This window comes from Aethalodelphis obliquidens, unplaced genomic scaffold (assembly GCF_003676395.1).
Source record: "Aethalodelphis obliquidens isolate GAN/ISIS:26980383/991018 unplaced genomic scaffold, ASM367639v1 scaffold14, whole genome shotgun sequence".
Taxonomy (NCBI): Eukaryota; Metazoa; Chordata; class Mammalia; order Artiodactyla; family Delphinidae; genus Aethalodelphis; species Aethalodelphis obliquidens.
The window spans coordinates 3,340,119-3,364,076 of record NW_020837958.1 but is presented as its reverse complement, the minus strand read 5'-3'; the positions used below and the strand labels follow the sequence as shown (position 1 = coordinate 3,364,076).

At 40.9% G+C, this 23,958-nt stretch overlaps 1 protein-coding gene and 2 non-coding genes across 3 annotated transcripts in view; all 3 read right to left on the bottom strand.

The window, feature by feature from the left end:
• CKAP5 (cytoskeleton associated protein 5) overlaps positions 1-23,958 on the bottom strand; it is a 107,109-nt gene continuing 83,151 nt past the window's right edge. The window contains exons 29-44 of the mRNA XM_027114809.1: positions 22,165-22,314; positions 21,658-21,861; positions 21,313-21,448; positions 20,694-20,887; positions 19,540-19,712; positions 18,193-18,366; positions 17,851-17,971; positions 8,275-8,454; positions 7,605-7,792; positions 6,565-6,640; positions 5,651-5,839; positions 5,421-5,558; positions 4,909-4,992; positions 4,655-4,814; positions 880-1,031; positions 1-725 (exon numbers count right to left, since the gene is read on the bottom strand). Coding sequence (XP_026970610.1) covers positions 480-725; positions 880-1,031; positions 4,655-4,814; positions 4,909-4,992; positions 5,421-5,558; positions 5,651-5,839; positions 6,565-6,640; positions 7,605-7,792; positions 8,275-8,454; positions 17,851-17,971; positions 18,193-18,366; positions 19,540-19,712; positions 20,694-20,887; positions 21,313-21,448; positions 21,658-21,861; positions 22,165-22,314 — 2,565 coding nt within the window. The 3' untranslated portion in view covers positions 1-479. The remainder of the gene's footprint in view (positions 726-879; positions 1,032-4,654; positions 4,815-4,908; positions 4,993-5,420; positions 5,559-5,650; positions 5,840-6,564; positions 6,641-7,604; positions 7,793-8,274; positions 8,455-17,850; positions 17,972-18,192; positions 18,367-19,539; positions 19,713-20,693; positions 20,888-21,312; positions 21,449-21,657; positions 21,862-22,164; positions 22,315-23,958) is intronic.
• On the bottom strand, positions 17,705-17,800 carry LOC113625259 (small nucleolar RNA SNORD67). The gene has a single exon (XR_003434598.1). It is a non-coding gene; the product is annotated as a small nucleolar RNA SNORD67 (small nucleolar RNA).
• LOC113625258 (small nucleolar RNA SNORD67) lies at positions 21,094-21,204 on the bottom strand. Its single transcript, XR_003434597.1, has one exon. It is a non-coding gene; the product is annotated as a small nucleolar RNA SNORD67 (small nucleolar RNA).

Sequence of the window (23,958 nt, the reverse complement as noted above, 5' to 3'; positions counted from 1 at the left end):
TTATAGTTAATGCAAACTTTATTTATAAAAGACTCTTAAATTAGTTGTATCATGCCATGCATTCATATAGAATACAGTGACCCTTCAGGGCTACAAGGAGAAGAGCTCACAAACTCAAAGGAAAACTAGTAAAGCGTTTCTAATAGTTAAAAGCTAGGAAAGATTAGGACAATTTTACAAATGAGCAATTAAAAATAAAAGAAAAAGGATATGGAAATTAGTCTGAGCTGAGAGAAGGGCAGCTGTTTACAGGTCTGTACACTAAACTAAGACACAGACAGTCTTCTAGAGAGGCAGGATGCTGGCGGAGAGAAGCGGAGGATGTGCAAAGACTTGTGCCACAACGACTCCTCCCCCAGGTCCACGGTATGATACATACAACCAGTTTGTGTACACTAGGCCTGCCAAGGCCACTTTAACTATGAGGACTCCTAGTTTAGTAAACTAAAGCTGCAGGGTGCCAGGGGAGTGGGGCGGCTTCATTTGCGACTGCTCTTTATTCTCTCCAGTCTTTTTTTCAAGTCATCAATGTTAGCTGTGGAGGAGGAGGATGTAGTCATGGTTCCTGAAGAGTGAGTCTGGTTGGAATCCAGATCTGAATGCTGGTGCTGCTCCCGTGACTCCCGGAGCTGCGAGAGTTTGCTGTGCAGCATGTCTGTGGAAGAGGCAACGGTAGGAACTGCTGGTTTGGAAAGCAAAGAGGTCAACGGAGGTCGGTCATCTTGCTGTTGAGAGAAGAAGAAACATTGTCCAATCAGGTCAGGATGTGGCTCTGGAGCAACATACACTGAGGCTGGGAACGCTGCTCCTCTGGCCAGCCTGTCCCTGACCTGCTGGTCACCGCCCTCCCTGCCCCACACAGAAGGAGAGGAGCAGTACCTTTGTATTGTCCAGACCACATCGCTGTCGCAGGATTTTTAGCCTTTCCAGGTAGACAGATGGTCCCACCTCTTCTCCATTTGTGTTACCTATGGAGGACACTGTGCTTGTGGGAGTGGGCACACATGTGACTTCCATCTGGGGGGAGATGCCTAAGTAGGAAATATAGAAGGAATATTCAGATATACACACCCCCACCCCGACTGCCCTCGTTAACCTCCCACCAAAGGGAACAATTTGGGCCTTGAATATCACCACTGTACTTGAAGACTAAAAAAATCCACAAGAATCTACCTGGAGTTGGTGATAAAGGGTGCTCTTAAATATACAAGATACGCTTAATGAGAACTTCCAGAACTGATAGAGAAGGGCACTGAATGTTAAGTTGGACCATCCATCTACATCCTGAGCTATGCAGGGGTTGTATTCTTATAATCCCACAGCTGACCTGGGCAATCCAAAGAGCCTAAGCTACTCCTGAGTATATGGTAAGTGCCCAAGTGAAGAACCTAAGAACTTTATTTTATTTTACTTTTTTTTTGAAGAATTATTGCTATTTCATCTTTATTTTTTTGGGCTGTGTTGGGTTTTCGTTGCTGCGCGCGGGCTTTCTCTAGTTATGGCGAGTGGGGGCTGCTCTTCATTGCGGTGCCCGCGCTTCTCATTGCAGTGGCTTCTCTTGTTGCAGAGCACAGGCTCTAGGCATGCAGGCTTCAGTAGTTGCAGCATGCGGGCTCAGTAGCTGCGGTGCACAGGATTCAGTAGTTGTGGCTCGCGGGCTGTAGAGCACAGGCTCAGTAGTTGTGGCACATGGGCTTAGTTGTTCCGCGGCATGTGGGATCTTCCCAGACCAGGGCTCGAACCCGTGCCCCCTGCGCTGGCAGGCGGATTCTGAACCACTGTGCCACCAGGGAAGTCCCCCTAAGGACTTTAAATGTTTGCAAGAATTAGACTAGGTTTGGACCAGGTGATACACAGGGCAAAGCTCTTATTCAAACTGGGGAGGACAGCAAGGAGCTCAAGGCTACTGTCTAGTCATAAGGAAGAGGGGTAAACTGCGGTGCCCAACAAAGGAGGGGTAGGAACTGGAGCATCCGAGATCAGTATTCTGGCAGCAGAGGGGAAACCAAAACCAAACCAAACCAAGCCAAACCGAACCAAAATCCATCACAGTTCTAAATTTCTGAGAAGGAACAATCACAAAATGCAGGCATTTAAAATATCCAGTTTGATATCAATGAAAAGGCATTATATTAGTCAAAAGATAAAGTACTGCGAAGAAAAACAGTAAACTGAAAAGTAAAAGAGGTTACTCTAGGGAAAAAGGAATCTTTTAATGTAGAGATGAGAACACTCTGAGAGGGTGAAAAATGAAGACTAATGCAAAAGGCAGCAATAAGAGAAGACTGAACACTTTAAGGCATTCAGTTACCAGTGGGGTTACACGCTTGTGTTGCAAATGTTGAACATCACAAGAAAGGACTCTGGAAATGAGAAACGGAGGCTCTACCCTGATCAGCTCAACGATGGGATGTCCATATGTGGCTACTGGACACTGCTCGCTGTGCTTCAAGAAAGAGACTCCAAAAAAAAAAAAAGAAACAGACTCCAGGTCTCGGAGAGGGGTAATTTAAGGTGTTGAAAACAAGAACAACTATTGGAAAAACAAAGGGACTTCCCTGGTGGTCCAGTGGCTAAGACTCCACACTCCAAATGCAGGGGGCCTGGGTTTGATCCCTGGTCAGGGAACTAGATCCCACATGCATGCCGAAACTAAAGATCTCACATGCTGCAACGAAGATCCTGCACACGGCATCGAAGATCCTGCGTGCCGCAATTAAGACCCGGCACAGCCAAATAAATAAATAAATAAATGTTAGAAAAATATTAAAAAACAAAGAAAAAACAAGAGCAACAAAAAGAAACAATGTAAGAGAATACAATTGACCCTGCAGCTTAGAAAGATACATGGTGAGAGAGAACATGACTGGAATCTGAAAACCACACAGGAACAGTTTCACAGGCAAACAAATTTTAGAATGTAAGAGTAGGTGAGCTTCACCGAACTCAGAAAGAACTAAATGCAGGACCAATGTGAGGGCTGTACTCTGCATGATGAGGGAACTTCAGCAGTTGGGCCTTTTTTTTGGTTTAAGGCTCTTGACAGCTATCTTTTGTAACTGACACCTCCTAAATCTTCCTTTTGTCCCTAGGTCCTTGAGCAGTAACTCTCCAGTATAGGCGTTTTCACTGGGGGGACAGTAATATTTCAGCTTAACATCAGGATAAGCATTCACTCACATATTAAACAAATACCTACTGAATGCCCACCACGTGCCAGGCAACAAAACAGACAAAAAATCTTTACCCTTGTGGATTGACTGATTGATTTGCCACACAGCTTGTAGGATCTTAGTTCCCCGACCAGGGATTGAACCCAGGCCCTCAGCAGTGAGAGCACAGAGTCCTAACCACTGGACCGCCATGGAATTCCCACCCTTGTGGATTTTTAATTCTAGCAGAGACGGACATCACACAATTAATCTAATAAACATTATGTTACATGGTGTGTTAGAGGAGGTTATGTACTATGGGGGCAGTGAGGGGTAGATTGCAAATTTTAAATGAAGCCTCACTGAGGCAGTGACAAAGATGTGGAGGAAACAAAGACTGTCCTGGAGAACAGCAATCTACACACAAGAAACCGCCAGTGCAAAGGCCCTAAGAAGGTGTACGCCTGGTGCGTTCCAGGAACAGCAAGGGGGCTGGTGAGGCTGAAGTGGAACAGAGGTCAGAGAGAGTAGGAGAGAGGCAGTTCTAGAGGTATCAGGGGACCATATCATGTCAGACCTCACAGGCCTTTCTTGTAAGGCTTTTTGCTCCGCTGAGTGAAAGGGAGAGCCTTTGGAAATGTTTGAGGCACGCTGTTTCGATGCTATGTGTGGAAATGACTACAGGGAGGCGAGAGTGGCAGCGGGGAGACGGTGCAGGAGAGCGCTGCAATCCACGTAAGAGAAGATGCTGTTCAGACCAGGGCAGTGGCAGTGAAGGAGATGAGAAGTGTGGGTGGATTCTGTGTGTTTTTTAAGTAAAGCCAAAAGAATTTCCTGACAGCGGAAAAGAGAATACTCAGAAGTTGGGGGTCTGAGCAAACTAGAAGGACAAAGTTGCCATCCAGTGAGATGGAGGAAAATGCAAATGGAGCAGGTTTTGGGGGGTTATCAGGAGCTCAGTCTTTGACACGCTGAGTTTATGATGTCTACTATACCAGAAACCCAGCGAGGTGTCACGCACGATCTATCAGCAGAGATCAGGAAGGAGGCCTGAGCTGGACCTCGGACAAAATTGGGCTTTGCTGGCATAGAAATGGTATTTAAAGTGATGAGAGTAGATGGATTAGTTAAGGGGATGAGAGTAAGAAAGAAGAGATAATCATGGACGGAATCCAGGGGGACATCAACATTAAGAGTTCAGGGAGAGGAAGAATCTATCAGAGAGGCCAAGGGGGAATAGCAGCTAGGAAGGAAGAAAGCAAGAGAGCACAGAGGACTGGGAACCCAGGGGAGGAACTGTCTGAAGGGTAGAGAACATTGCCATTGCCAGACACTGACGATGGGTCGAGGCAGGTGACTGAGAGTTGACTACTCTCTGCATCACTGGTGACCATTAAGTACTGAGGTGCACGGACATAAATGTAAACCCATCAAAAACCTCCAGGGGCTGATGCTAGGAGCTATTTTGAGCTTATTCCTGGAGCTACCAGAGGAAACCATACCTGCTGAAATGGGAATACGGCCTTTGCCCTCCCTCTCCATCTCAATCACCCGAAGGCCTCTCTCAACATAGCTCTGGAAGAACTGTGAGGAATTTTTCAGAAATGGTTCAATGTCAGCATCTGAATATTTCTTCTTATATTCATATAACTCTGCTAGGCCCTGGTTAACAAGAAAAAGGAAGAGGTGGGGATGGCTGTTAGTGACTCTTTTCCATAAAGCAGATCCCTTTCCCTCTCACCTCTTTCCCTCTCACCTCTTTAGTGTTCTCTTTAGAGCCAATCTTCTTAAAAATCTCAGCTAAGAAATCATTCACTTTGGCCTTTGATGATTTTTCATCCTAAAGACACAAGAAGGAATGATTGGTTAGACCTGAGTTATTAATTAGGAACCAGTGGTTGGATAAAAACTGAAAATATCTCAAAATCCAGACCTTCCAGGTATGTTCCTACAAATAACAGAAGCACCAGTGCTGCAGGGGCTGCAGCAGAAACATTAACAATCTCAGGTTTTCAATTAAACTTGATAAGGAAAGTCCCTCCCTAATTAGAGCTCACAGTGGATTTATCTAGGGACCAGTACCTTAGGCACAGACACAGAAACCTTTCTTAGGAACAAAAAGCCCAAGCTTATAGTTTATATTTGAAAACGTCAAGGTGATTGGACCAATCCCTGAGCCTTCATCTTAGGCCCTGAGAAAGAAAGGCTCCGGTGGCTTATCCCTTTGACAAGATCACATTCCTCAGTCTTTCAAGTCAGGACACTCACGATTCGAGATGCTCCCTTTTCTGTTTCCTTATCAGACTTGCTCCCGGTCTGGTCCATACTGTGCTTCATCATCCGGCAGAGGTGGGCCTCCAACTCTGACTCATTCTTGTTGTCAATCATTGTTAGGTGGTCTAGGATCTGAGGAAGAAACGTGCACATTCAATGGCAGCGATGCCATATCTGTGACGTTCTCTCAAGTTCCCTTGGGAATGGTTGCTGTTCTCACTCACCTTGGGCCCTTTTAATTTGCATAAAGTGTGCAGCAGCGTTTTTAAGGTCCTTATGGGAAATTCACTTTTGCATTGCTTTAGTTTCTCTTTGGGGAAGACCTTCATGAAAATGTGTATATCCAGAAGAATTCTGTCCAGATTAATGCTGTTGATGGTATCAGGCAGTAGTCGAACCATTCTCCAGAGACACTATTTAAAAAAGAAACAAAAGTTAGAAGGAGTCACTGAAGAATGAGGATAATCTCTGTCACCATTCATTTCCCCTAAACTCTGGGATCACTTCTAAAAGATGGTCAGGGATATGAATGTGGCACCTCATCTTTCAAGTTCAGCTGCTAAACACGAACCGTTTTATTTACTTCAACCATGTCACTGGCTAACGTGTGACAAGCCATCTACCTGACCATCTCCATTCCTCCTTCCCACTCCCTAGAGATGGGGCCCTAAACGATGAGAAAATGTGGAAATTCTGTCTTGGGTTTGTTTGGTACCCGAGAGTAGAGTAGTTCATATTACCTAATCAAATCTAACCCGAGGAGACAAAATACTTTACACTATTACAGTATAATAACAGTAGTATAATGTTACAGATACGTTCATTTGCAGTCTTCCAAAAATAGACCAAAATATTATAAATCTATACATATCTTTTCCCCCATAAGAAATGAAATTTGTCTCATCAAACTTCTTGCCTTTTGATTCTAGGAGAACTGGTGAGATATTTACAAAATAGCTCTTCCTTTTCACTGTTTGAGGCCAGGAATTTTTTAGGCCTGAGCTAGGGGTATAAATTGGAGGAAGGGAAAAATGGAGAGCAAATATATTTTTCAGGTGTGCCTTGACTGATTTGAGTAAGTTCCAACTCCTCTTTCCCCACACTTTGAAAGAAAGAGATCAAATTATTTCAACTTCACCTTCATAACAAGCTCTGAGAATTTGGGAGAACTGGCTGTTGCTAGCAGGCTGTCTTGGAGCAAAACAAGTAGGGCGCTAGAAAACAAACCCAACACAACAGCATTAATAAGTTTCAAACCTGCTTTCCAATTAAAATCAGTAATTGAAAGCCAAGTGTAAATTACAATAGCCAGATCATGGAAGCAACCTAAATGCCCATCGACAGACAAATGGATAAAGAAGATGTGGTACATATATACAATGGAATATCACTCAGCCATTAAAAAGGAACGAAATTGGGTCATTTGTAGAGATGTGGATGGACCCAGAGACTGTCATACAGAGTGAAGTAAGTCAGAAAGAGAAAAACAATTATCGTATATTAACACATATATGTGCAATCTAGAAAAATGGTACAGATGGACTGGTTGCAGGGCAGAAATTGAGACACAGATGTAGAGAACAAACGTATGGACACCAAGGGGGGAAAGTGGTCGGAGGGTGGTATGAATTGGGAGATTGGGATTGACATATATACACTAATATGTATAAAACAGATAACTAATAAGAACTTGCTGTATAAAAAATAAAAAAAAAGAAAAAAAAGAAAGCCACGTGTAAGAATTCTTTATCTATCTAAGAAATTGAGAGCTCATGGATCAGGAACTGTCTTTGATTACTTGACAGTCATTAAGAAAATAAACATCATTTAAGCTTTGTAAGTTACCACTTGGTAAATGGTAAAGCTTGTCACTATTTTTCATTGTCACTGGTAGCCAAGAAAGAAAGAAATGTACATGAAATGTACACAGAAGAGAAGGTAACTGACAAGCTCCACAGTCCTACTCTAGAATACTCATAATACTGGCTGGTTTACTGAGTTGTTAACTAGCTTTAACTGCTGTCTCAGATTGGAATACCTTCTCTTGAGGAAGAGAAGAGTAATAAATCAACTTATTAAGCAAACCTATGCTTACAACTGATTTAAGTGCCTCCTGGTTTCTATGGGTAGACAAAAGAGAGGGTGTTGCAGGCTCTAATGCTCAGAGTACAGATATACCTCAGGATGTTGGTCTGGTCTGACTTCTCCAGAACTTTCACCACCAAGAGGTTCACAGAGCGGATCACCTGTTGCCCTTCCTCCAGATCTTCAATTCGAGAATCCAGCATTAAGGTGATGAGGCCATGCATCAGGTCTTTCAGAACTCCAGTGGAGGCCTCTCGGGCAAGGCTTTCTATCTGAAACAGCTATCCAATCATAATTGTGTTAGAGAGGCATGAAACTCAATATACAGATCAAGGAAGATAAACATGGGTGGCATATTCTAATAAATAATTATATTGTATTTATAAAAATTCAGAGTATTAGGAAAAAATAAAAATCACTACACTCTCCCAAACCGCCAAGAATAGCCAAAATTAATTGGTGTGCTTCCTTCCTGTTATAAAAGTATTTTTAATGTGAGCAGTCATCTGTGAAAAGCCAGCTAAGGCCCAACCATGACTGATGAAGAAACTGGCAGGAAGCAGAATTTCAGGTAGTCTGTAAGTATCCTAACAATAAGGTAAGCTGGAGTGTTGCCCAACATCCAGTGGAAGTAGCCAATGGCTTACATGTAAAATTCCACACATGACATGTTTCACTGGAACATCTGAACCAACTCAGGCCTGAGAACCTGGGTGGGATGAGAGACTGAAGGGAAGCTCATGATCTGCGGAGGTGTCCTTACCGAAATCATGTTGCCGATGATACAGCTATACAACTTGATGATTTCATCCTTCTCCAGTTTCTCATCTGCCATATGTGTGTTGTAGATGAGTCTCAGCTGCATGAACGTGGCTATCAGAAACTGATCAATATGGCCAGACATAGCTTCTGCTTTGTCTTCCTGTCTCAGGACCTCATCAATCTGATAACAAAAATCCAAGATGTATTTTCCAAGCTTCATACTTCTAAGTAGCAGGAATACACTGTAAGTCTCTGTAATATTTATTAGCAAAGCACTTCTAGTGCTCTTTTTAGCTTGAAAAAACCCAGTCACCTTACATATAAATAACTCAATCATTCAACAAATATTTACAGAGCAAGACTATTAGGTGAATTAACTGCAGCTCCTATTCGAAGAGGCTCACCATCTAGTTTAAGGAATAATAATCCTTATGTTTAAATGCTAATTTATTAAAAAGAGTGTTTTTATACCTGTTATCTCATTTGATCATTCCAACAGCTCTAAGAGGTAGACAGGGCTGAGAGTAAGATCTTCATTTACCATATGAGAAAAGTGAGGCTCAGTAAGATCAGGCTACTTAGTTCAAACTCAAAACTCAGGTTTCGGGCTTCCCTGGTGGCGCAGTGGTTGAGAATCTGCCTGCCAGTGCAGGGGACACGGGTTCGAGCCCTGGCCTGGGAGGATCCCACATGCCGCGGGGCAACTGGTCCTGTGAGCCACAACTACTGAGCCTGCACGTCTGGAGCCTGTGCTCCACAACAAGAGAGGCCGCGATAGTGAGAGGGCCGCGCGGCGCGACGGTGAAGAGTGGCCCCTGCTTGCCGCAACTAGAGAAGGCCCTCGCACAGAAACGAGGACCCAACACAGTCAAAAATAAATAAATAAATAAATAAATAAATAAAAAAAAAAACAAAAACAAAAAACTCAGGTTTCCCACAACTGGATCCAGGTTCTTTTTGGTTCAGTAGACTGGTTGTCACTAATGGTAAAATGTTACTATGGGAAAAACATGTATTTCCTATTCACTACAGTAAAAAGATCTTTATTTTTATGATTACATAAATTACACCCTGAGACAATCATGCCAATAATCTTCATGACCATCCTTTCATGCAGGGCTGCTATACTGCACAACTCCAGGGGTCACCATTTATACAGACTGCAATGTGAATAGTGCCCTCTGGTGTTGAGGAAGCCAGTGGTCCTACTTTCATTTCTTTATGCATGTATACCCATAAGCACATACAATTTTATATAACTGGAACTGTTTAACAATTCTGTTTCAACATGGGCAAAATAAAAAAAAATATTTTTTTGGAGGGGGGGCTTACTCTTTTTCCAAGGTAATTAACATCAACAACCTGATATATATTCTTTCATGTTCACAGAATCATTTATAACCACACATGCACACATAGATAGGGTCACGGTTTAGGGCACTGTTTATTCCATAAGAATATTTATAGTACATACACTTCTCTGCATCTAGCCTTCCTAACAGAAAATTATGAAAATCTCTAAAGTCAACAGAAACGGTTCTATTTTTAAAGGCTGCATAACAGTCCACATGTGCACATACCAAAACTTAATCATTCCCTGACTGTTTCAACATGTTTCCAGTTTGGATATTTTGTCCACTATAAATAATGTTACAATAAACATCTTTGTGTATATATATCCCAAGGTACTTGTGTTTTAATTTCTAAAAAAAAAAAGTGCGCCAATGGGACTCGCCATGGGTCCAGTGGTTAAGACTCCATGCTCCCAATGCAGGGGGTCTGGGTTCGGCCCCTGGTCAGGGAACTAGATTCCCACATGCGGCAACTAAAAGAGCCCGCATGCCGCAACTAAAGATCCCATGAGCTGCAACAAAGATTCTGCACACGGCAACGAAGATCCCTGCGTGCTGCTAAGACCTGGCACCGTCAAATAAATTAAAAAAAAAAATGCACCAAGAGTTTAACTTTTTAGGCTGAAGGATGAAACATTTTAAATTACTGTATAATAGATATTACTATATTGCTTTCTTTAAAAAGGCACTAACATGTAATTCACATTTCTATGTTTAATGTATGAGAGTACTGTTTTTTCAGCGTCTCTATCAGCTGTATGTTTTACTACTCATTTTACTTTCTGTCACTCTGATGGTTTAAAAGTGATTATCTTGGGAATTCCCTGGTGGTCCAGTGGTTAAGACTCCATGCTCCCAATGCAGGTGGTGAGGGTTTGATCCCTGTTTGGGGAACTAAGATCCCGCATGCTGCACAGTGCGGCCAAAAAAATAATAATAAACAAACAAATAAAATAAGTGATCATCTATTGTTACTTTAATTTGCGTTTCTGTGGCGGGGGAGGTGCTGAACATCTTTTCATGTGTTTACTGGCCAGCTGGATATCTTCTGTGATTTGCCTATTCATATCCTTGAGTTAGTTTTTTTTCTATTAGGTTCTCTTTTTCTCAAGAGTTAATAAGAGTTCTGTTTACTGTCGCTATTAATCCTTTATCAGTCATATGGTCACATGCAAATATATTCCACAATATAACACTCATTTATTGACAGTATACCGTAAATTTCTCCAGATTAAAATCTTAAAATTTTTAAATGATCAAATTTGTCTTTTCTTTTTAGGTTCTGGGTTTCCTTCCTTTTTTTTTTTTTTTTTTTTTTTTTTGTGGTACGCGGGCCTCTCACTGTTTTGGCTTCTCCCATTGCAGAGCACAGGCTCTGGACGCGCACGCTTAGCGGCCATGGCTCACGGGCAGCCACTCCGCGGCATGTGGGATCTTCCCGGACCGGGGCACGAACCCGTGTCCCCTGCATCGGCAGGCGGACTCTCAACCACTGCACCACCAGGGAAGCCCCCTTCCTTATTTTTTAATGCTCTCCCCAAATTCCTTGGTTATTTCAAAAAATTTGGGAGGGGGATCAGTTGTTTCACGTTTCTACAGGGTTACATGTGTGTTATCTTATCTAAAAAAAAAAATCTCTTCCACATCTATGGTTGGTTCCTTCTTCATCCCTGATACTTACATTTTTGCTCTCTAATCAGGCTAGAATTTTTAATTTTAATTTTTTTTAACAAGAACCTGCTTTTAGATTTATCTTTAAAATCTATTTCATGAATTTTAGCTTTATTATTACCTACTCTCAAATTTCTTTTGATTTATTTTTTATTTTTTGAATTTCTAAGTATAAGTTCCTTTATCCTTTCTTCAATAATAAATGCATTTCATGCAATATATTTTTCTGAGTTCAGTAGCTTCAGAGTATAGTTGTAGAGTGAAATGCTTTCCTTCACTGCTAAGAGTTTTTTTTTTTTTTTTTTTGATGAAAGAGTTAGTTAGGAGGGTGTTTCATACTTTCCAAGTAGCCAATATTTTTGTGATATTAATATCATTTACTAAAAATTTTGTTGGGTTATCAGCAAAGAATTTGGTCAGTATATCTTTTACTTTTTGCATTTGTTAAGAGATTTTTAATGACTCCTCTGCTCTAAGTTTCCTTTAGATATGATTCTATTTCTGGGCTCTTTGTTCCATCCCAATGGTCTGTCTGCTTTTCCCTGGGCCAGTACTACACTTAATTAATTACAGTGGCTCTATAATCACTGTTGATACCCAGTGATGTAAATCCTCTCCACTGAGTTTTTATTTTAAAAAATTGTCTTAAAACTGTCTTTGCTATTCTGAGGCCCTTTGATTTCCCATATAAATTTTAGAATCAGCTTCTCAACTGCAGAAAAAAAACTTAAGATTTTGATTGGAATGGCATTGAATTTACAGATATTATTTGAGGAGAAGCTGGCATTTTTATAATCCTAAATCTTGAGAACACAGTATATTTCTATTTATTTGGAAACACAACAAAATGATGTCATTCAACAAAACTTAAAAATTTTCTCTGTCAAGGTCTTACATATTATACACTGCTTGATCACTCCTAGGTACTTTAATTTTTTGTTGCTCAGGGTTTTATTTTTTTTACTACGGTAAAATATATATAACTAAAATTTACCATTTTAACCACTTTTAAGTATACAATCCAATGACATTAAGTATATTCACAATGTTGTATAACCATCATCCCTATTTCCAGAACTTTGTCATTACCCCAAACAGAATCTGTACCCATTAAATAATAACTCTCTATCAACCCTTCTGCCCTTGGTAAACTCTATTCTAGTTTCTGTATTTGGCTATTCTAGGTACCGCAAATAAGTGGAATCATATAATGTTTGTCCCTTTGTGCCTGATTAATTTTATTTAGCATAATGCTTTCAAGGTTCATCCATGTTGTAGCATGTGTCAGAATTTCATTCTTCTTTATGACTGAATAATATTCCATTGTGTATATATAAATATATATACACATCACATTTTGTTTATCTGTTCATCTGTTGATGGACATTTGGATTGTTTCCACCTTTTGGCTATTGTGAATGATGCTGCTGTGAACATTGGTGCACAAGTATTTGCTTAAATCCCTGCTTTCTAGGAGGGGATCTGGGGATCTTATTGTAATTCTATGTTTAACTTTTTGAGAAACCGCTAAACTATTTTCCACAATGGTTACACTACTTTATGTTCCCACTGGCAATACACACAGATTACAGTTTCTCCACATCCTGGCAAACACTTGCTATTTCCCATTAAAAAAAAAAAAATCCTAATGGGTGTGAAGTGGTATCTCATTATGGTTTTGATCTATATTTCCCTAATGACTAATGATGGTGAGCATCTTTTTACTTGCTTATTGGATATTTGTGTATCTTCTTTAGAGAAATGTCTATTCATGTCCTTTGTCAATTTCTGAACTAGGTTTTGTTTTTTTGTCATTGAGTTATAGGAGTTCTTATATATTCTGGATATTAATCCTTTATCAGATATATGATTGGCAAATATTTTCTCTCATTCTATAGGTTGCCTTTTCATTCTTGTGATAGTGTCCTTTGATACATCCAATGTTTTAACTTTGATGAAATTCAATTTAATTATTTTTTCTTTAGTTGCCTGGTGTCATATCCAAGAAATCACTGCCAAAATCACTATATGAAGGTCTTCCCCTATGTCTTCGTCTAAGAGTTTTACAGTTTTAGCTCTTATATTTATGTCTTTGATCCATTTTGAGTTAATTTTTGCATATGGTATAAAAGTCCATCTTCGGGCTTCCCTGGTGGCGCAGTGGTTGAGAATCCGCCTGCCGATGCAGGGGACATGAGTTCGTGCCCCGGTCCAGGAAGATCCCACATGCCGCAGAGCGGCTGGGCCCGTGAGCCATGGCCGCTGAGCGTGCGCGTCCGGAGCCTGTGCTCCGCAACAGGAGAGGCCACAACAGTGAGAGGCCCGCATATCGCAAAAAAAAAAAAAAGAGTCCATCTTCATTCTTTTGCATGTGGATAAACATTTTTCCCACCATCATTTGTTTAAAAGACGGTCCTTTGTGCACTGAATGATCTTGTCACTCTTGTCATTCAGGTCACTAATTCCGTTTCTGTAGTGATCATTATCTCCTTCAGTCCATCTACTCAATTTTTTAAAACTCTAAAATCATATTTTTTTTGCTTGGAAGAATCTTTCTGCACCCCATGCCCTTCCCCATTGTGGTCATCTTATCTCCGTTAGCAATTTCATTTTGCCAGGACATTGCTGTTCTGGTTATTTTGTTTTATTCTTCTTCCCAGTTACTGGGTGCCTTAAGGCATGTTATTACTCTTTACATATTCAAGATTCAGTCTTGGGTCTACCTTTTGGAAACCCTCAACAATGGCAATAAATGGGAGATAGAGCATTTCTGCCCTTGTAGGTTTGTGGTATACCAACTGGCAAGCTGTCAGTCGTTTGGCAAAGTACCAAGAGCAGGCATTTCTGTTTGGTTTCTAAAGGTACAAAAGTCAGAGACTTGCCAGCCTCAGAGAGTGAATTCAGCCCTTTTGTTCAGCTCCCTGTAGTTCCTTAGGGGCAAAGGAGAACACCAGGTACTCCTATTAACACTCACATAAGCCACCACTGCCCTTCCTTTAGGGCACCTACCGATCTCCACAGATGAAGAGAGATCTCTCTCCAGGATTTCTGGTGTTTTGATCCTCTTCTCTGGGCTCTGCACTATTGAACCTCAGGTTTTCCTTAGGCCCATATGGGAAAAAGTCTTGTACGTGTACCAGACAGAGCTTGAGATTTGCTTAGACACTTCAGATACTACCCACCAGACCCGCCAGCTCCTCTGCTCAGAAAAGGCAAATGAGTTTGGATTGAAGTTGATAGAGAAAGGCAACAGGGATGCATGCATTCAAGTTGCTGTTTTCCAGACTCCCCGCCATTTGTTTTCTTCCAACAGCAAAAGTGTTAAGGGGAGACTATTTGTCAAGCAACGTCAAAAACCTTGTGCTGGGATTCCGGTTCTGCCCTTCTGCTCAGACCTAACATAGCAAAGACGTATCTCTTGATTTCCAATCTCTCAAGCCTGCTCTTCCTCCATCCTTCCCCATCTCCGTACACAGCACCACCATCCACACAGTTGCTCAAGCCAAACAGCAAGGAGTTACTATTGATTCCTCTCCTCCCTTACATTTCATATCCAATCTATCACCAAGTCCTGTGGACTCTACCTCTGAAAGATACCCTGAAACCATTCACTTTTCTTCCTCTCCACAATGATCGTCCTAGTGCACATATCTTTCATATGAATTTCGACCACAGCTTCCTAACAGTCTAACAGGCCTCCCAGAATCCACTCTTGCCCTGCCTATAATCTGGTCTCTATGGAGTGGCCAGAAGTGACTTTTTCCCCAATTAAAATAAGTTCAAACATTACAGAAACGTTGGAAGTATAGTAAAAGAACTTTTTAAAATCCTGAATCATTTGCAAGTTGTCAGTTTGATGCTCCATGACCCTCTTGATACTTCAGCATGTATTTCTTTTTTTTGAGTATATATATATTTTTTGTGTGTGTGTGGTACGCGGGCCTCTCACTGTTGTGGCCTCTCCCGTTGAGGAGCACAGGCTCCAGACGCGCAGGCTCAGCAGCCATGGCTCAACGGGCCCAGCCACTCCACCGGCATGTGGGATCTTCCCGGACCGGGGCACGAACCCGTGTCCTCTGCATCGGCAGGCGGACTCTCAACCACTGCGCCACCAGGGAAGGCCTATTTCTTTTTTTTAAATATTTATTCATTTATTTATTTTGGCTGCACCGGGTCTTAGTTGCGTCACGCAGGATCTTTAGTTGTAGCATGTGCACTTCTTAGTTGCGGCATGCGGGCTTCTTAGTTGCAGCATGCGAACTTAGCTGTGGCATGCATGCAGGATCTAGTTCCCAGATCAGGTATCGAATCTGGGCCCCCTGCATTGGGAGTGTGGAGTCTTACCCGCTGGACCACCAGAGAAGTCCCATCATATATTTCTTCTTAACAAGACATGCTCTTTCATAATCATGATATAAGGATCAAAGTCAGGAATACTGATGTTACTACCACCTAATCCTCAGGCTCTATCCCATTTTCTCCAGTTGCCCCAATTAAGTTCTTTATAGTGAAAAGGCCCGTCTAGAATCATGCACTCTAGACCAGTTCCCTCATTCTTTCCTTGACTTTCTTCACCTTGAGATTTTGAAAATGTCTCTCAATTTGCACTTGTCTGATGTTTTCTCATGAATAGATGACATCAGGAATCTCAGCGAAGTAATGCAGAATTCCCACTGGATCCTATCAGGTGGTACATGATTTCATTTTGTCATATGATTGATGATGTTTACTTCGATCACTCAAGGTGGTTATCTGCTAGGCTTCTCTACTGTCAAATTATTCTTGGTATTTTGTATTTTGGGGGTACTTTTAAAATATTAGTCCTTTGTATTTTGTGGAGAGGTACTATGAAACTAAATATTCCATTTCTCTTCAAATTTTTAATTAGCTTATATGTGCATGGACTTGTGGTTTCCTATTTTATTAAATTCAATAAATTTACAAATTGTATTGTTTATGGGGTTATAACTCATTACTATTATTATTTATTTTGATGTTCAAACTGTGCTCTCTTCCAACAGGGAGTCTGTTCTAGTTGGCCTGTGTGTCCTTCTGACATGTCCCTACAATTCTCTGAGCCTATCCTTGCTGTCTAGCACAACAAGATACTCCAGAATCATCCAGTACTTTCCCTGATTCAGCTCTGGAATCTGCCATTTCTTAAGGACCTGTTATTCCTTTTAGAGGAAAGTGGTATTTAGGAGACAAGATCTGGGGGTGCTCATTGCTGTTGGGGTGTTGCTGTTCTCAGGTCCTCTCAGTGAAAAGAGCTAGGGAATATATGCATATCATCTGTAACATACATTTATATACCACATATATACATACGCACATACATTTACACTGATATTTATTTCTACATCTGTGTATTGAAAACCATGAGTTCATACTGACACATCTAATTCCGGTCCAACACCAGAGTTTCTATTTTCTTGTCCTTCCATATTTGTATCACCCTTCTCTGACAGTAAGAAACTTGGCTCCCATTTTCCTTATTATATTTATTTATTTGACCAATCCCTTTGTTTGTAACCAATCTCCCACCTCTGCCACCAGCTGTTCCCCAGGCCCACATCTTCTGCTTTGGCTCTGACTCCCTATTCTGAGCCAGCCGCATGCCACCCTGCTCCCCTCCAACACACATGGATGTCCTCCTCATGCCACACTGGCTCCCCCCACGGACATCTTCCTCTTTCTGCTTTGGCTCTGATTCCCGGCTGTGTGTCACCCCTCCTGAATGACAGCCTCCTCACAATGTTTGGGCTTGAAGACCCTAACATTGGGCCACTGCCCTAACATTGGGCCACTGTGGCTCTCTACTCCCACCCCCTTGCTACAAGGTAGGTGCCTACCTTGTTTTACCCTCCTCCTGGCTTTATGACTAGACTGTTGGGGAAGGGAAGCAGAGGAAGAAGAGAAAGGTTTTTTAAAAACATGTAGCTTCTTTTTCCTCAAAATTCTCTAATGGCTTCCCATCACACTTAAAATCCAAAACCTCCCTCAGTGCTTTTAAAACGCCACATGATCTGGTCTCTATCCACCTCTCAAATCTCATGTACCATTCTCTCTTTTCACCACTAAGTTCCAGGCACATGGGCCTGTACTGTTTCCTGGACCACACCAAGGTCATTCCTACCCTAGAGTTTTTGTACTAGCTGACCTCTGCTTGAACCCTGACCATCAATCTAAGTAACTAGTACTTAGTTCCCTCTCTCCCATCACCCCATTTGAGTTATATTTACACAGCAGTTACTGATATTTTATTTGTTTGTCTCTGCCCACCAAAATCTAAGAAAGTTCCATGAGAGCTGGTTCCTACCAACTGCTGTTTTTCAGCCTCTGGTGAAAGAATGCAACTGTAAAAAGCAAGGCTCTATCACAGCTCTATCCTGTGAGGCAAGTGATGCCTGGCAGTGGTCCCTGTGCACTTTGTTCATCAGGGAGGTACTGAACACTGCCTGCCTCCCTTAATACTGTAACCAGTGTGTAACCATCACTATTACAGCCTCTATAGCCACCAGTGGAATGACTGTCATGGGTAATACCTCCATTACCTGTGTCAGAGCTTGGATGCTTGTGTTGATGTCACCACTGGCTACTTGGGAGATAATGAAATTGATTGTGGATGCTGTATTACTGTGCATATCATCAAAGTGTGGAGAAACAGCCCGGATCCTAGAGAGTGGAGCAAAGGAAAATATTCAATCTTTATTATAAGGTATCCCAATGAGTTGGAATTATGCAATTCCCCACTAGATCCAGGTTTTAGTAAAGAACTGCTATTAGTCAGAGAGTAATCTGTTCTAAAAAGTTCTAACTGCACAGAGAGCTCTTTTCAACATATACACTCTGAGGATCATGAACTGCTTATACTTAAATGAAATGGGTTAACTTACTTGGGTTCAGGAATAAGGACTGGTTCAAAAATGTCATCCAGTTTGTGCTGAACAAGTTCTGGCATTTCACATCGGACTGTACCATTGTCATTCTCAATCTCATCTAGATCCAGCTGGAATTCTCGGCGAACCATCTGGGCTGCCTCAGGATGCCCACTCATGCTTCGGGCTTGGCTAAGGGAAGCAAAAGGAGGCTCCTGAACTAAAAGAGACTTTTTAACCAAAGGGCAAGAGTAGCACTGCCAGCTGCCCCAAAGCTGCAAGACAGATGTTCAACTTCTGGTTTCAGCCCCCCTGAATGATTTAAGTCCTTGAGTCTAAGCAAGTGCCTTCAACGGGCAACAACACTGGTTCATGAATATCCTAAGAGAGAAGATTGACTTGTACTTACAGTACTGCCAAGTTGTAAGTATTCTCTCTAGTTCACTAAAGCCAACAAACCTTGTACGCTATTCCAGTTGGGGCAGTAAATAATAAAGAATATTTATATTGACTCAAAGCTCACTACTTCTGGGCAAAAATTTAAGAAATATCTAGACTGCCTGGCTCTTTTCTACCAATTTAACCAGTGTTTACGTTTTTCTAATTATAAGCATCATCCCATGCAGTGTTCAGTAAATTTTATACTTGAGGGACAGTCAATCACCTCTTTTTAGGAATATTCACTCTCAGGTCAGGCCAGCATTACAGCCAAGCAATAGATATTCACAGTCTCCAAATTCAAATTGGTTAAAATTATACTCATGATATGATCCAAAATAGAGCTATCTTGCTTAGAAGGCAGTTTTTTGAGTCCCTAAGCCCATTCTGGGTTGCATGCACTTTACTCAGCCTTATCTGATGAATAGGAACCTGTGCACGACCAAACATAACACAAGGAAGAAGGTGAGCCCATATTTTAGCCACATGACATTGAGTTGACACTTCTGCTAGCCAGTGGACTTTCAGGGAAGGCTTGATTCATGGGATACTTGGACACCCTCTACCTGGTTATAAAGTCTACACCAATAGCCCTCCAGAGGGGATGAATCCAAGTCAGAAGTTAGAAAGATATAAGAGCCCTGCTAATGAGAAATTAGCAGGCAGTACTTACATCCTATAAGTGCGATACATAATTCTGTCCACGGAAAAGCAGTGAAAGAAGGCACAAGACTATTTAGAAGTGGTTTTGAGACAAAGACAATGAAGACTGAAGGATTTAACATTTGGTTCCAAGACATTTACCCAGACACTGTGTCATGCATGATAATGGCTACAAGAACTCAAGATTATGTTACAGGATAAGCTCTAAGCACACAAGGCAAAGTCCACAGAGATGCTCTCAGACAACTATCTCCATCCACATACTTGAGTCTGGAGGACATGTCCTCAGCTGGTCCCTTGCGTAGCATGTTGGTATTGGAGCTTATGCTCTGTGTGCGCTGAGGTTTCTCTTCCACCTGTTTTACTGGTGCAGCAGAAGGCCTCTTTGCTGACCGCTTAATCCTCTCCTCAAGCATGCTCATATCCTTTTCAGAAAGCTGTCAAAAGAGACCAAATTTAATTTATTAGCACACCCCTCTACTAGAATATGAAGAGAATTAAAAACCTAAATGGAAGACCCAAGAATTAATATCCATTTTCATGTCGAAGCAAACAGAACCTCGTATGTAGGGTAAGTTTCCTTTCAAAACACTACATCATTTTAAAATCAACTACTGCTAAAACCTGACTTGCTATATAAGAGAACATATGAAAGAAGGAAAGGACAGAAAAGGAAAGGCTATGAATAACTACAAATAAAAAGGTCAAGAATTAAATGAAGCGTCCTCATTTTTTGGTATTACCACTAACTAGCTGTGTGACTATGGGCAAGAAGCTTCACTTTTGGTCATCTGTAAAATTCCCATCTGCTTTATTTCCTTCACTGGCCTTGTAGTGAGGATTTAATAAGATTAATACAAGTAAAAATATATAAGCACAGGGTAAATACACGTGCTACTAAGAGGTAACTGGAGTGAAGAACAGGTCCAGCCACAGTAGTGACTGGCTCAGAGGAAGTAAGGAGTCAAAAGCAGAACCTTCTGTGCTTGGAGAGTCTGGCTCATAGCTGCAGCTCAAGACCCTTTTGATCTGACAGGTACCAGAATCCACATTATATACAAGTGAGTACTTGTTCACTAGAAAATAAATGCACTAAAAATTACTGAGGAGATTGCCAGGCAGAATTTAAATCCCAGACTAGCTCAGATTTCTTGATTCAAAAATAGTTTTCATCTAAAGCAAATTGTTATGAGGAGAATGCTCAGAAAAGAAAATCTAATTTCCAGTAAAACACAGCCTGAATGTCCTACAGTAATCAGAGACACCCTCAAAGGTTTATATGGATTCTAGGACATATCGATGGGCTGAATTTTAACAAAAAGTGGTAAAAACTTAGAGTTGAGATGGCATGAAACTTGACACCTAAGTGATCCTGCAATTCACAACATGCTGAAAATGTTCAGAGAAAAGTCACTCACAGTTCCAATCAGTTTGAACACCTGATCCCCGTGTACATTGTACACTGTAACGATGGTGTTGAGGGCAGCATTGCGCACAGCATTGTCGCGGTCTCCTATGTGAATCGCTATCTCCTTTAAGGCTTTTCCTGGGGTTGGTTGGCAAACATTCATGCCATAGGACTCGACCAGGCACCCTAGTTCTTCTAGGCACTCTGGGGAGAGAAAGGCTAGATTAAGGAGACTCAACAGAGATTTGGCATAGAGACCTGTCTTTACTAGATACATTTTCCCTGGCATACATGAAGGTCTAAAATCTTATTCTGGCTCTGCCTTGAATTCTTCCTTGTTTACTGCCTTCTATAAAATACACAATGAAACAGTGGTGTTATAGCAAGGGCTCCTAGAAGAAAGAGATGCCTGTGAGTCAGATGGCCCCTGTGCACTTGATTTTGTCACCAGGGTGGTACTGAGTGGTGCCTGTATCACCTGATACTGTGGCTCCACCAGTGTGCAACTCATCACTCTCACAGTCCAAATCAGAAGGTTAGAATCAAGAAATTTCCTGGTTCATCTATAAATTATTTCTTTTAGAGGTCACTGTTGCAGACCTAGGGCTCTATTTAAATTGTTGCTTTACCTGCTCTCTGCTTAGAGTTTTTGGATTTGGTTCCTTCCATGATGAAGGGGAACATCTTGCTGGCTGGGTAGACAAGGCACATCCGGTTCAGGATGGCACGGACATCTTTACGAATGACATCCTTTGGTTCTCCGACCTAGTCAACAAGGAAAATAATGATTAAGTGATGCATTCTCTGAGTAGCAAAGGTACCCCCTTGTGTGTCACTACATCTTGAAAGAATAAAATGAGCGGTAGAAGGTATCATCATCATACAATAAATGAAGAGGGGAGAGGGAATAAAAGTACAGGAACTGAAGTAGCTGGGAACTTGAGTAATCTTCCAAAGTGAGAACAACACATTACCTTGAGGATGAGATAGGGGATGAAGGAAGATGCTTCATTCTCAGTAAGATGATACTCCTCCTCACTCAGCAGGGTGAAGAGCAATTTTAAATATTCTAGGGCTTTCATTAGGACGCTTGTATTGGTGTCAAAAAACCGCAGGGTAAGCCACTTTAAGATAAGATCCAGGCAACCAATGACACCCTCTTTTTCACTCTCCAAGTGCTTGAAACAAAACAATACAAAACCCTCACAAATTAGACTATAAAAATTTAAGTTCTATTAGGCAAGTAACTCTCAAATTTTACTGCAGTGCAAAAAGAAAATGATAGATTTTTAAGCCTCCATTTAAGACCCCAAATTATAGACATATAGTCATTTATTCTATCAGATAATAAGAAAGCTCTAAAAACAGAGAACATGGTGTATTCCAGTTCCTTCTCAATTCATGCAAACTTCCGATGATTTCACAGGGCTCAGTATTTTCATGCCTGAGATTCATGCATATTTATTTTGTTGCAAACTTACATCAACCATGACAGCAAGGGCTTTGTTGTGATGCTGAAAGTCTGAGTGAAACATCTCATCTTGTAACCATTTAGCCACACAGCTAGACATCTGAGTTTTTAGTTGCTCAATGTATTCATCCCGCGGAGTAGTAAAATTCCACTTCAGCACCTGAAAAAAAAAACAGTGAAAAGGAGCTGTAAGGTGTTCAACTGAAATGTGGTAGAGAACTCTATTTAAAGCAGCTGCAGGAATCAGTTTAATAGGATATTTTTAAATTCACCAAGATTAATGTATAATTAAGTATAAATGCAAAATGTACTCTCGATCTGTCTGTCATACTTCTGGAAGCTTAACTCTGAAAATCTTCTAGGAATAGAATTTTCAGCAATTCTTACTAGAAAAATCAATGATCTATTATTGTATAACATGGTGGATACTGTTGGTACAATTTTAATAAAGGGCAAATTTGAAATATCTATCAAAATTTTAAATGTACATATTATTCTAGGAGTTTAATATAAATATACTTACATATGTGCACAAAACCTATATTCAAAGATGCCTATGGCAGTATAGTTTATAAGAGTGAAAGATTATAAGTAACCTAAATGTTCAACATAGTGGGTTGAGGATAAAGAAAGGTACATACACATGATGCATCAATAAACAGAATGAATGCATACATGCGTTGTAGATATGGAATGATCTTTAAGATATATATTTCAAATACCATTAAAAGAAAAATGTAAGATTCAGAACAAAGAGTATGGCATGTTCCCATCTGTGTAAAACGAGGGCCATATATTTATATATATATGATTGTATAGGTATGGAATATTATTATTTCTGGAGTAATACACAAAATAACTGGTCATAACATCCTCCCTGTGTAGGGAGACTGGAGTGGGAGACATGCTTTTCATACTTTCTGTACTTTTTTGGTATTGTTTGAATTTTTAAAAATTCTAATGTATATATTTTGAAAAGTTTTAACTGATTACTAAAACGAAAACAACATCAAAAGCGAAATGATCAAACTAGCCGTATATAGTTACAGCCACTATGGAGAACAGTATGGAGGTTCCTTAAAAAACTACACATAGATCTACCATACGACCCAGCAATCCCACTACTGGGCATATACCCTGAGAAAACCATAATTCAAAAAGAGTCATGTACCAAAATGTTCATTGCAGCTCTATTTACAATAGCCAGGACATGGAAGCAATCTAAGTGTCCATCGACAGATGAATGGATAAAGAAGATGTGGCACATATATACAATGGAATATGGATAAAGAAGATGTGGCACATATATACAATGGAATATTACTCAGCCGTAAAAAGAAATGAAATTGAGTTATTTGTAGTGAGGGGGATGGACCTAGAGTCTGTCATCAGAGTGAAGTAAGTCAGAAAGAGAAAAACAAATACCATATGTTAACACATATATATGGAATCTAAGAAAAAAAAAAAAAGGTCGTGAAGTACCTAGGGGTAAGACGGGAATAAAGACACAGACCTACTAGAGCATGGATTTAAGGATATGGGGAGGGGGAAGGGTAAGCTGTGACAAAATGAGAGAGTGGCATGGACATATATACACTACCAAACGTAAAACAGATAGCTAGTGGGAAGCAGCTGCATAGCACAGGGAGATCAGCTAGGTGGTTTGTGACCACCTAGAGGGGTGGGATAGGGAGGGTGGGAGGGAGGGAGATGCAAGAGGGAAGAGATATGGGAACATATGTATATGTATAACTGATTCACTTTGTTATAAAGCAGAAACTAACACACCATTGTAAAGCAATTA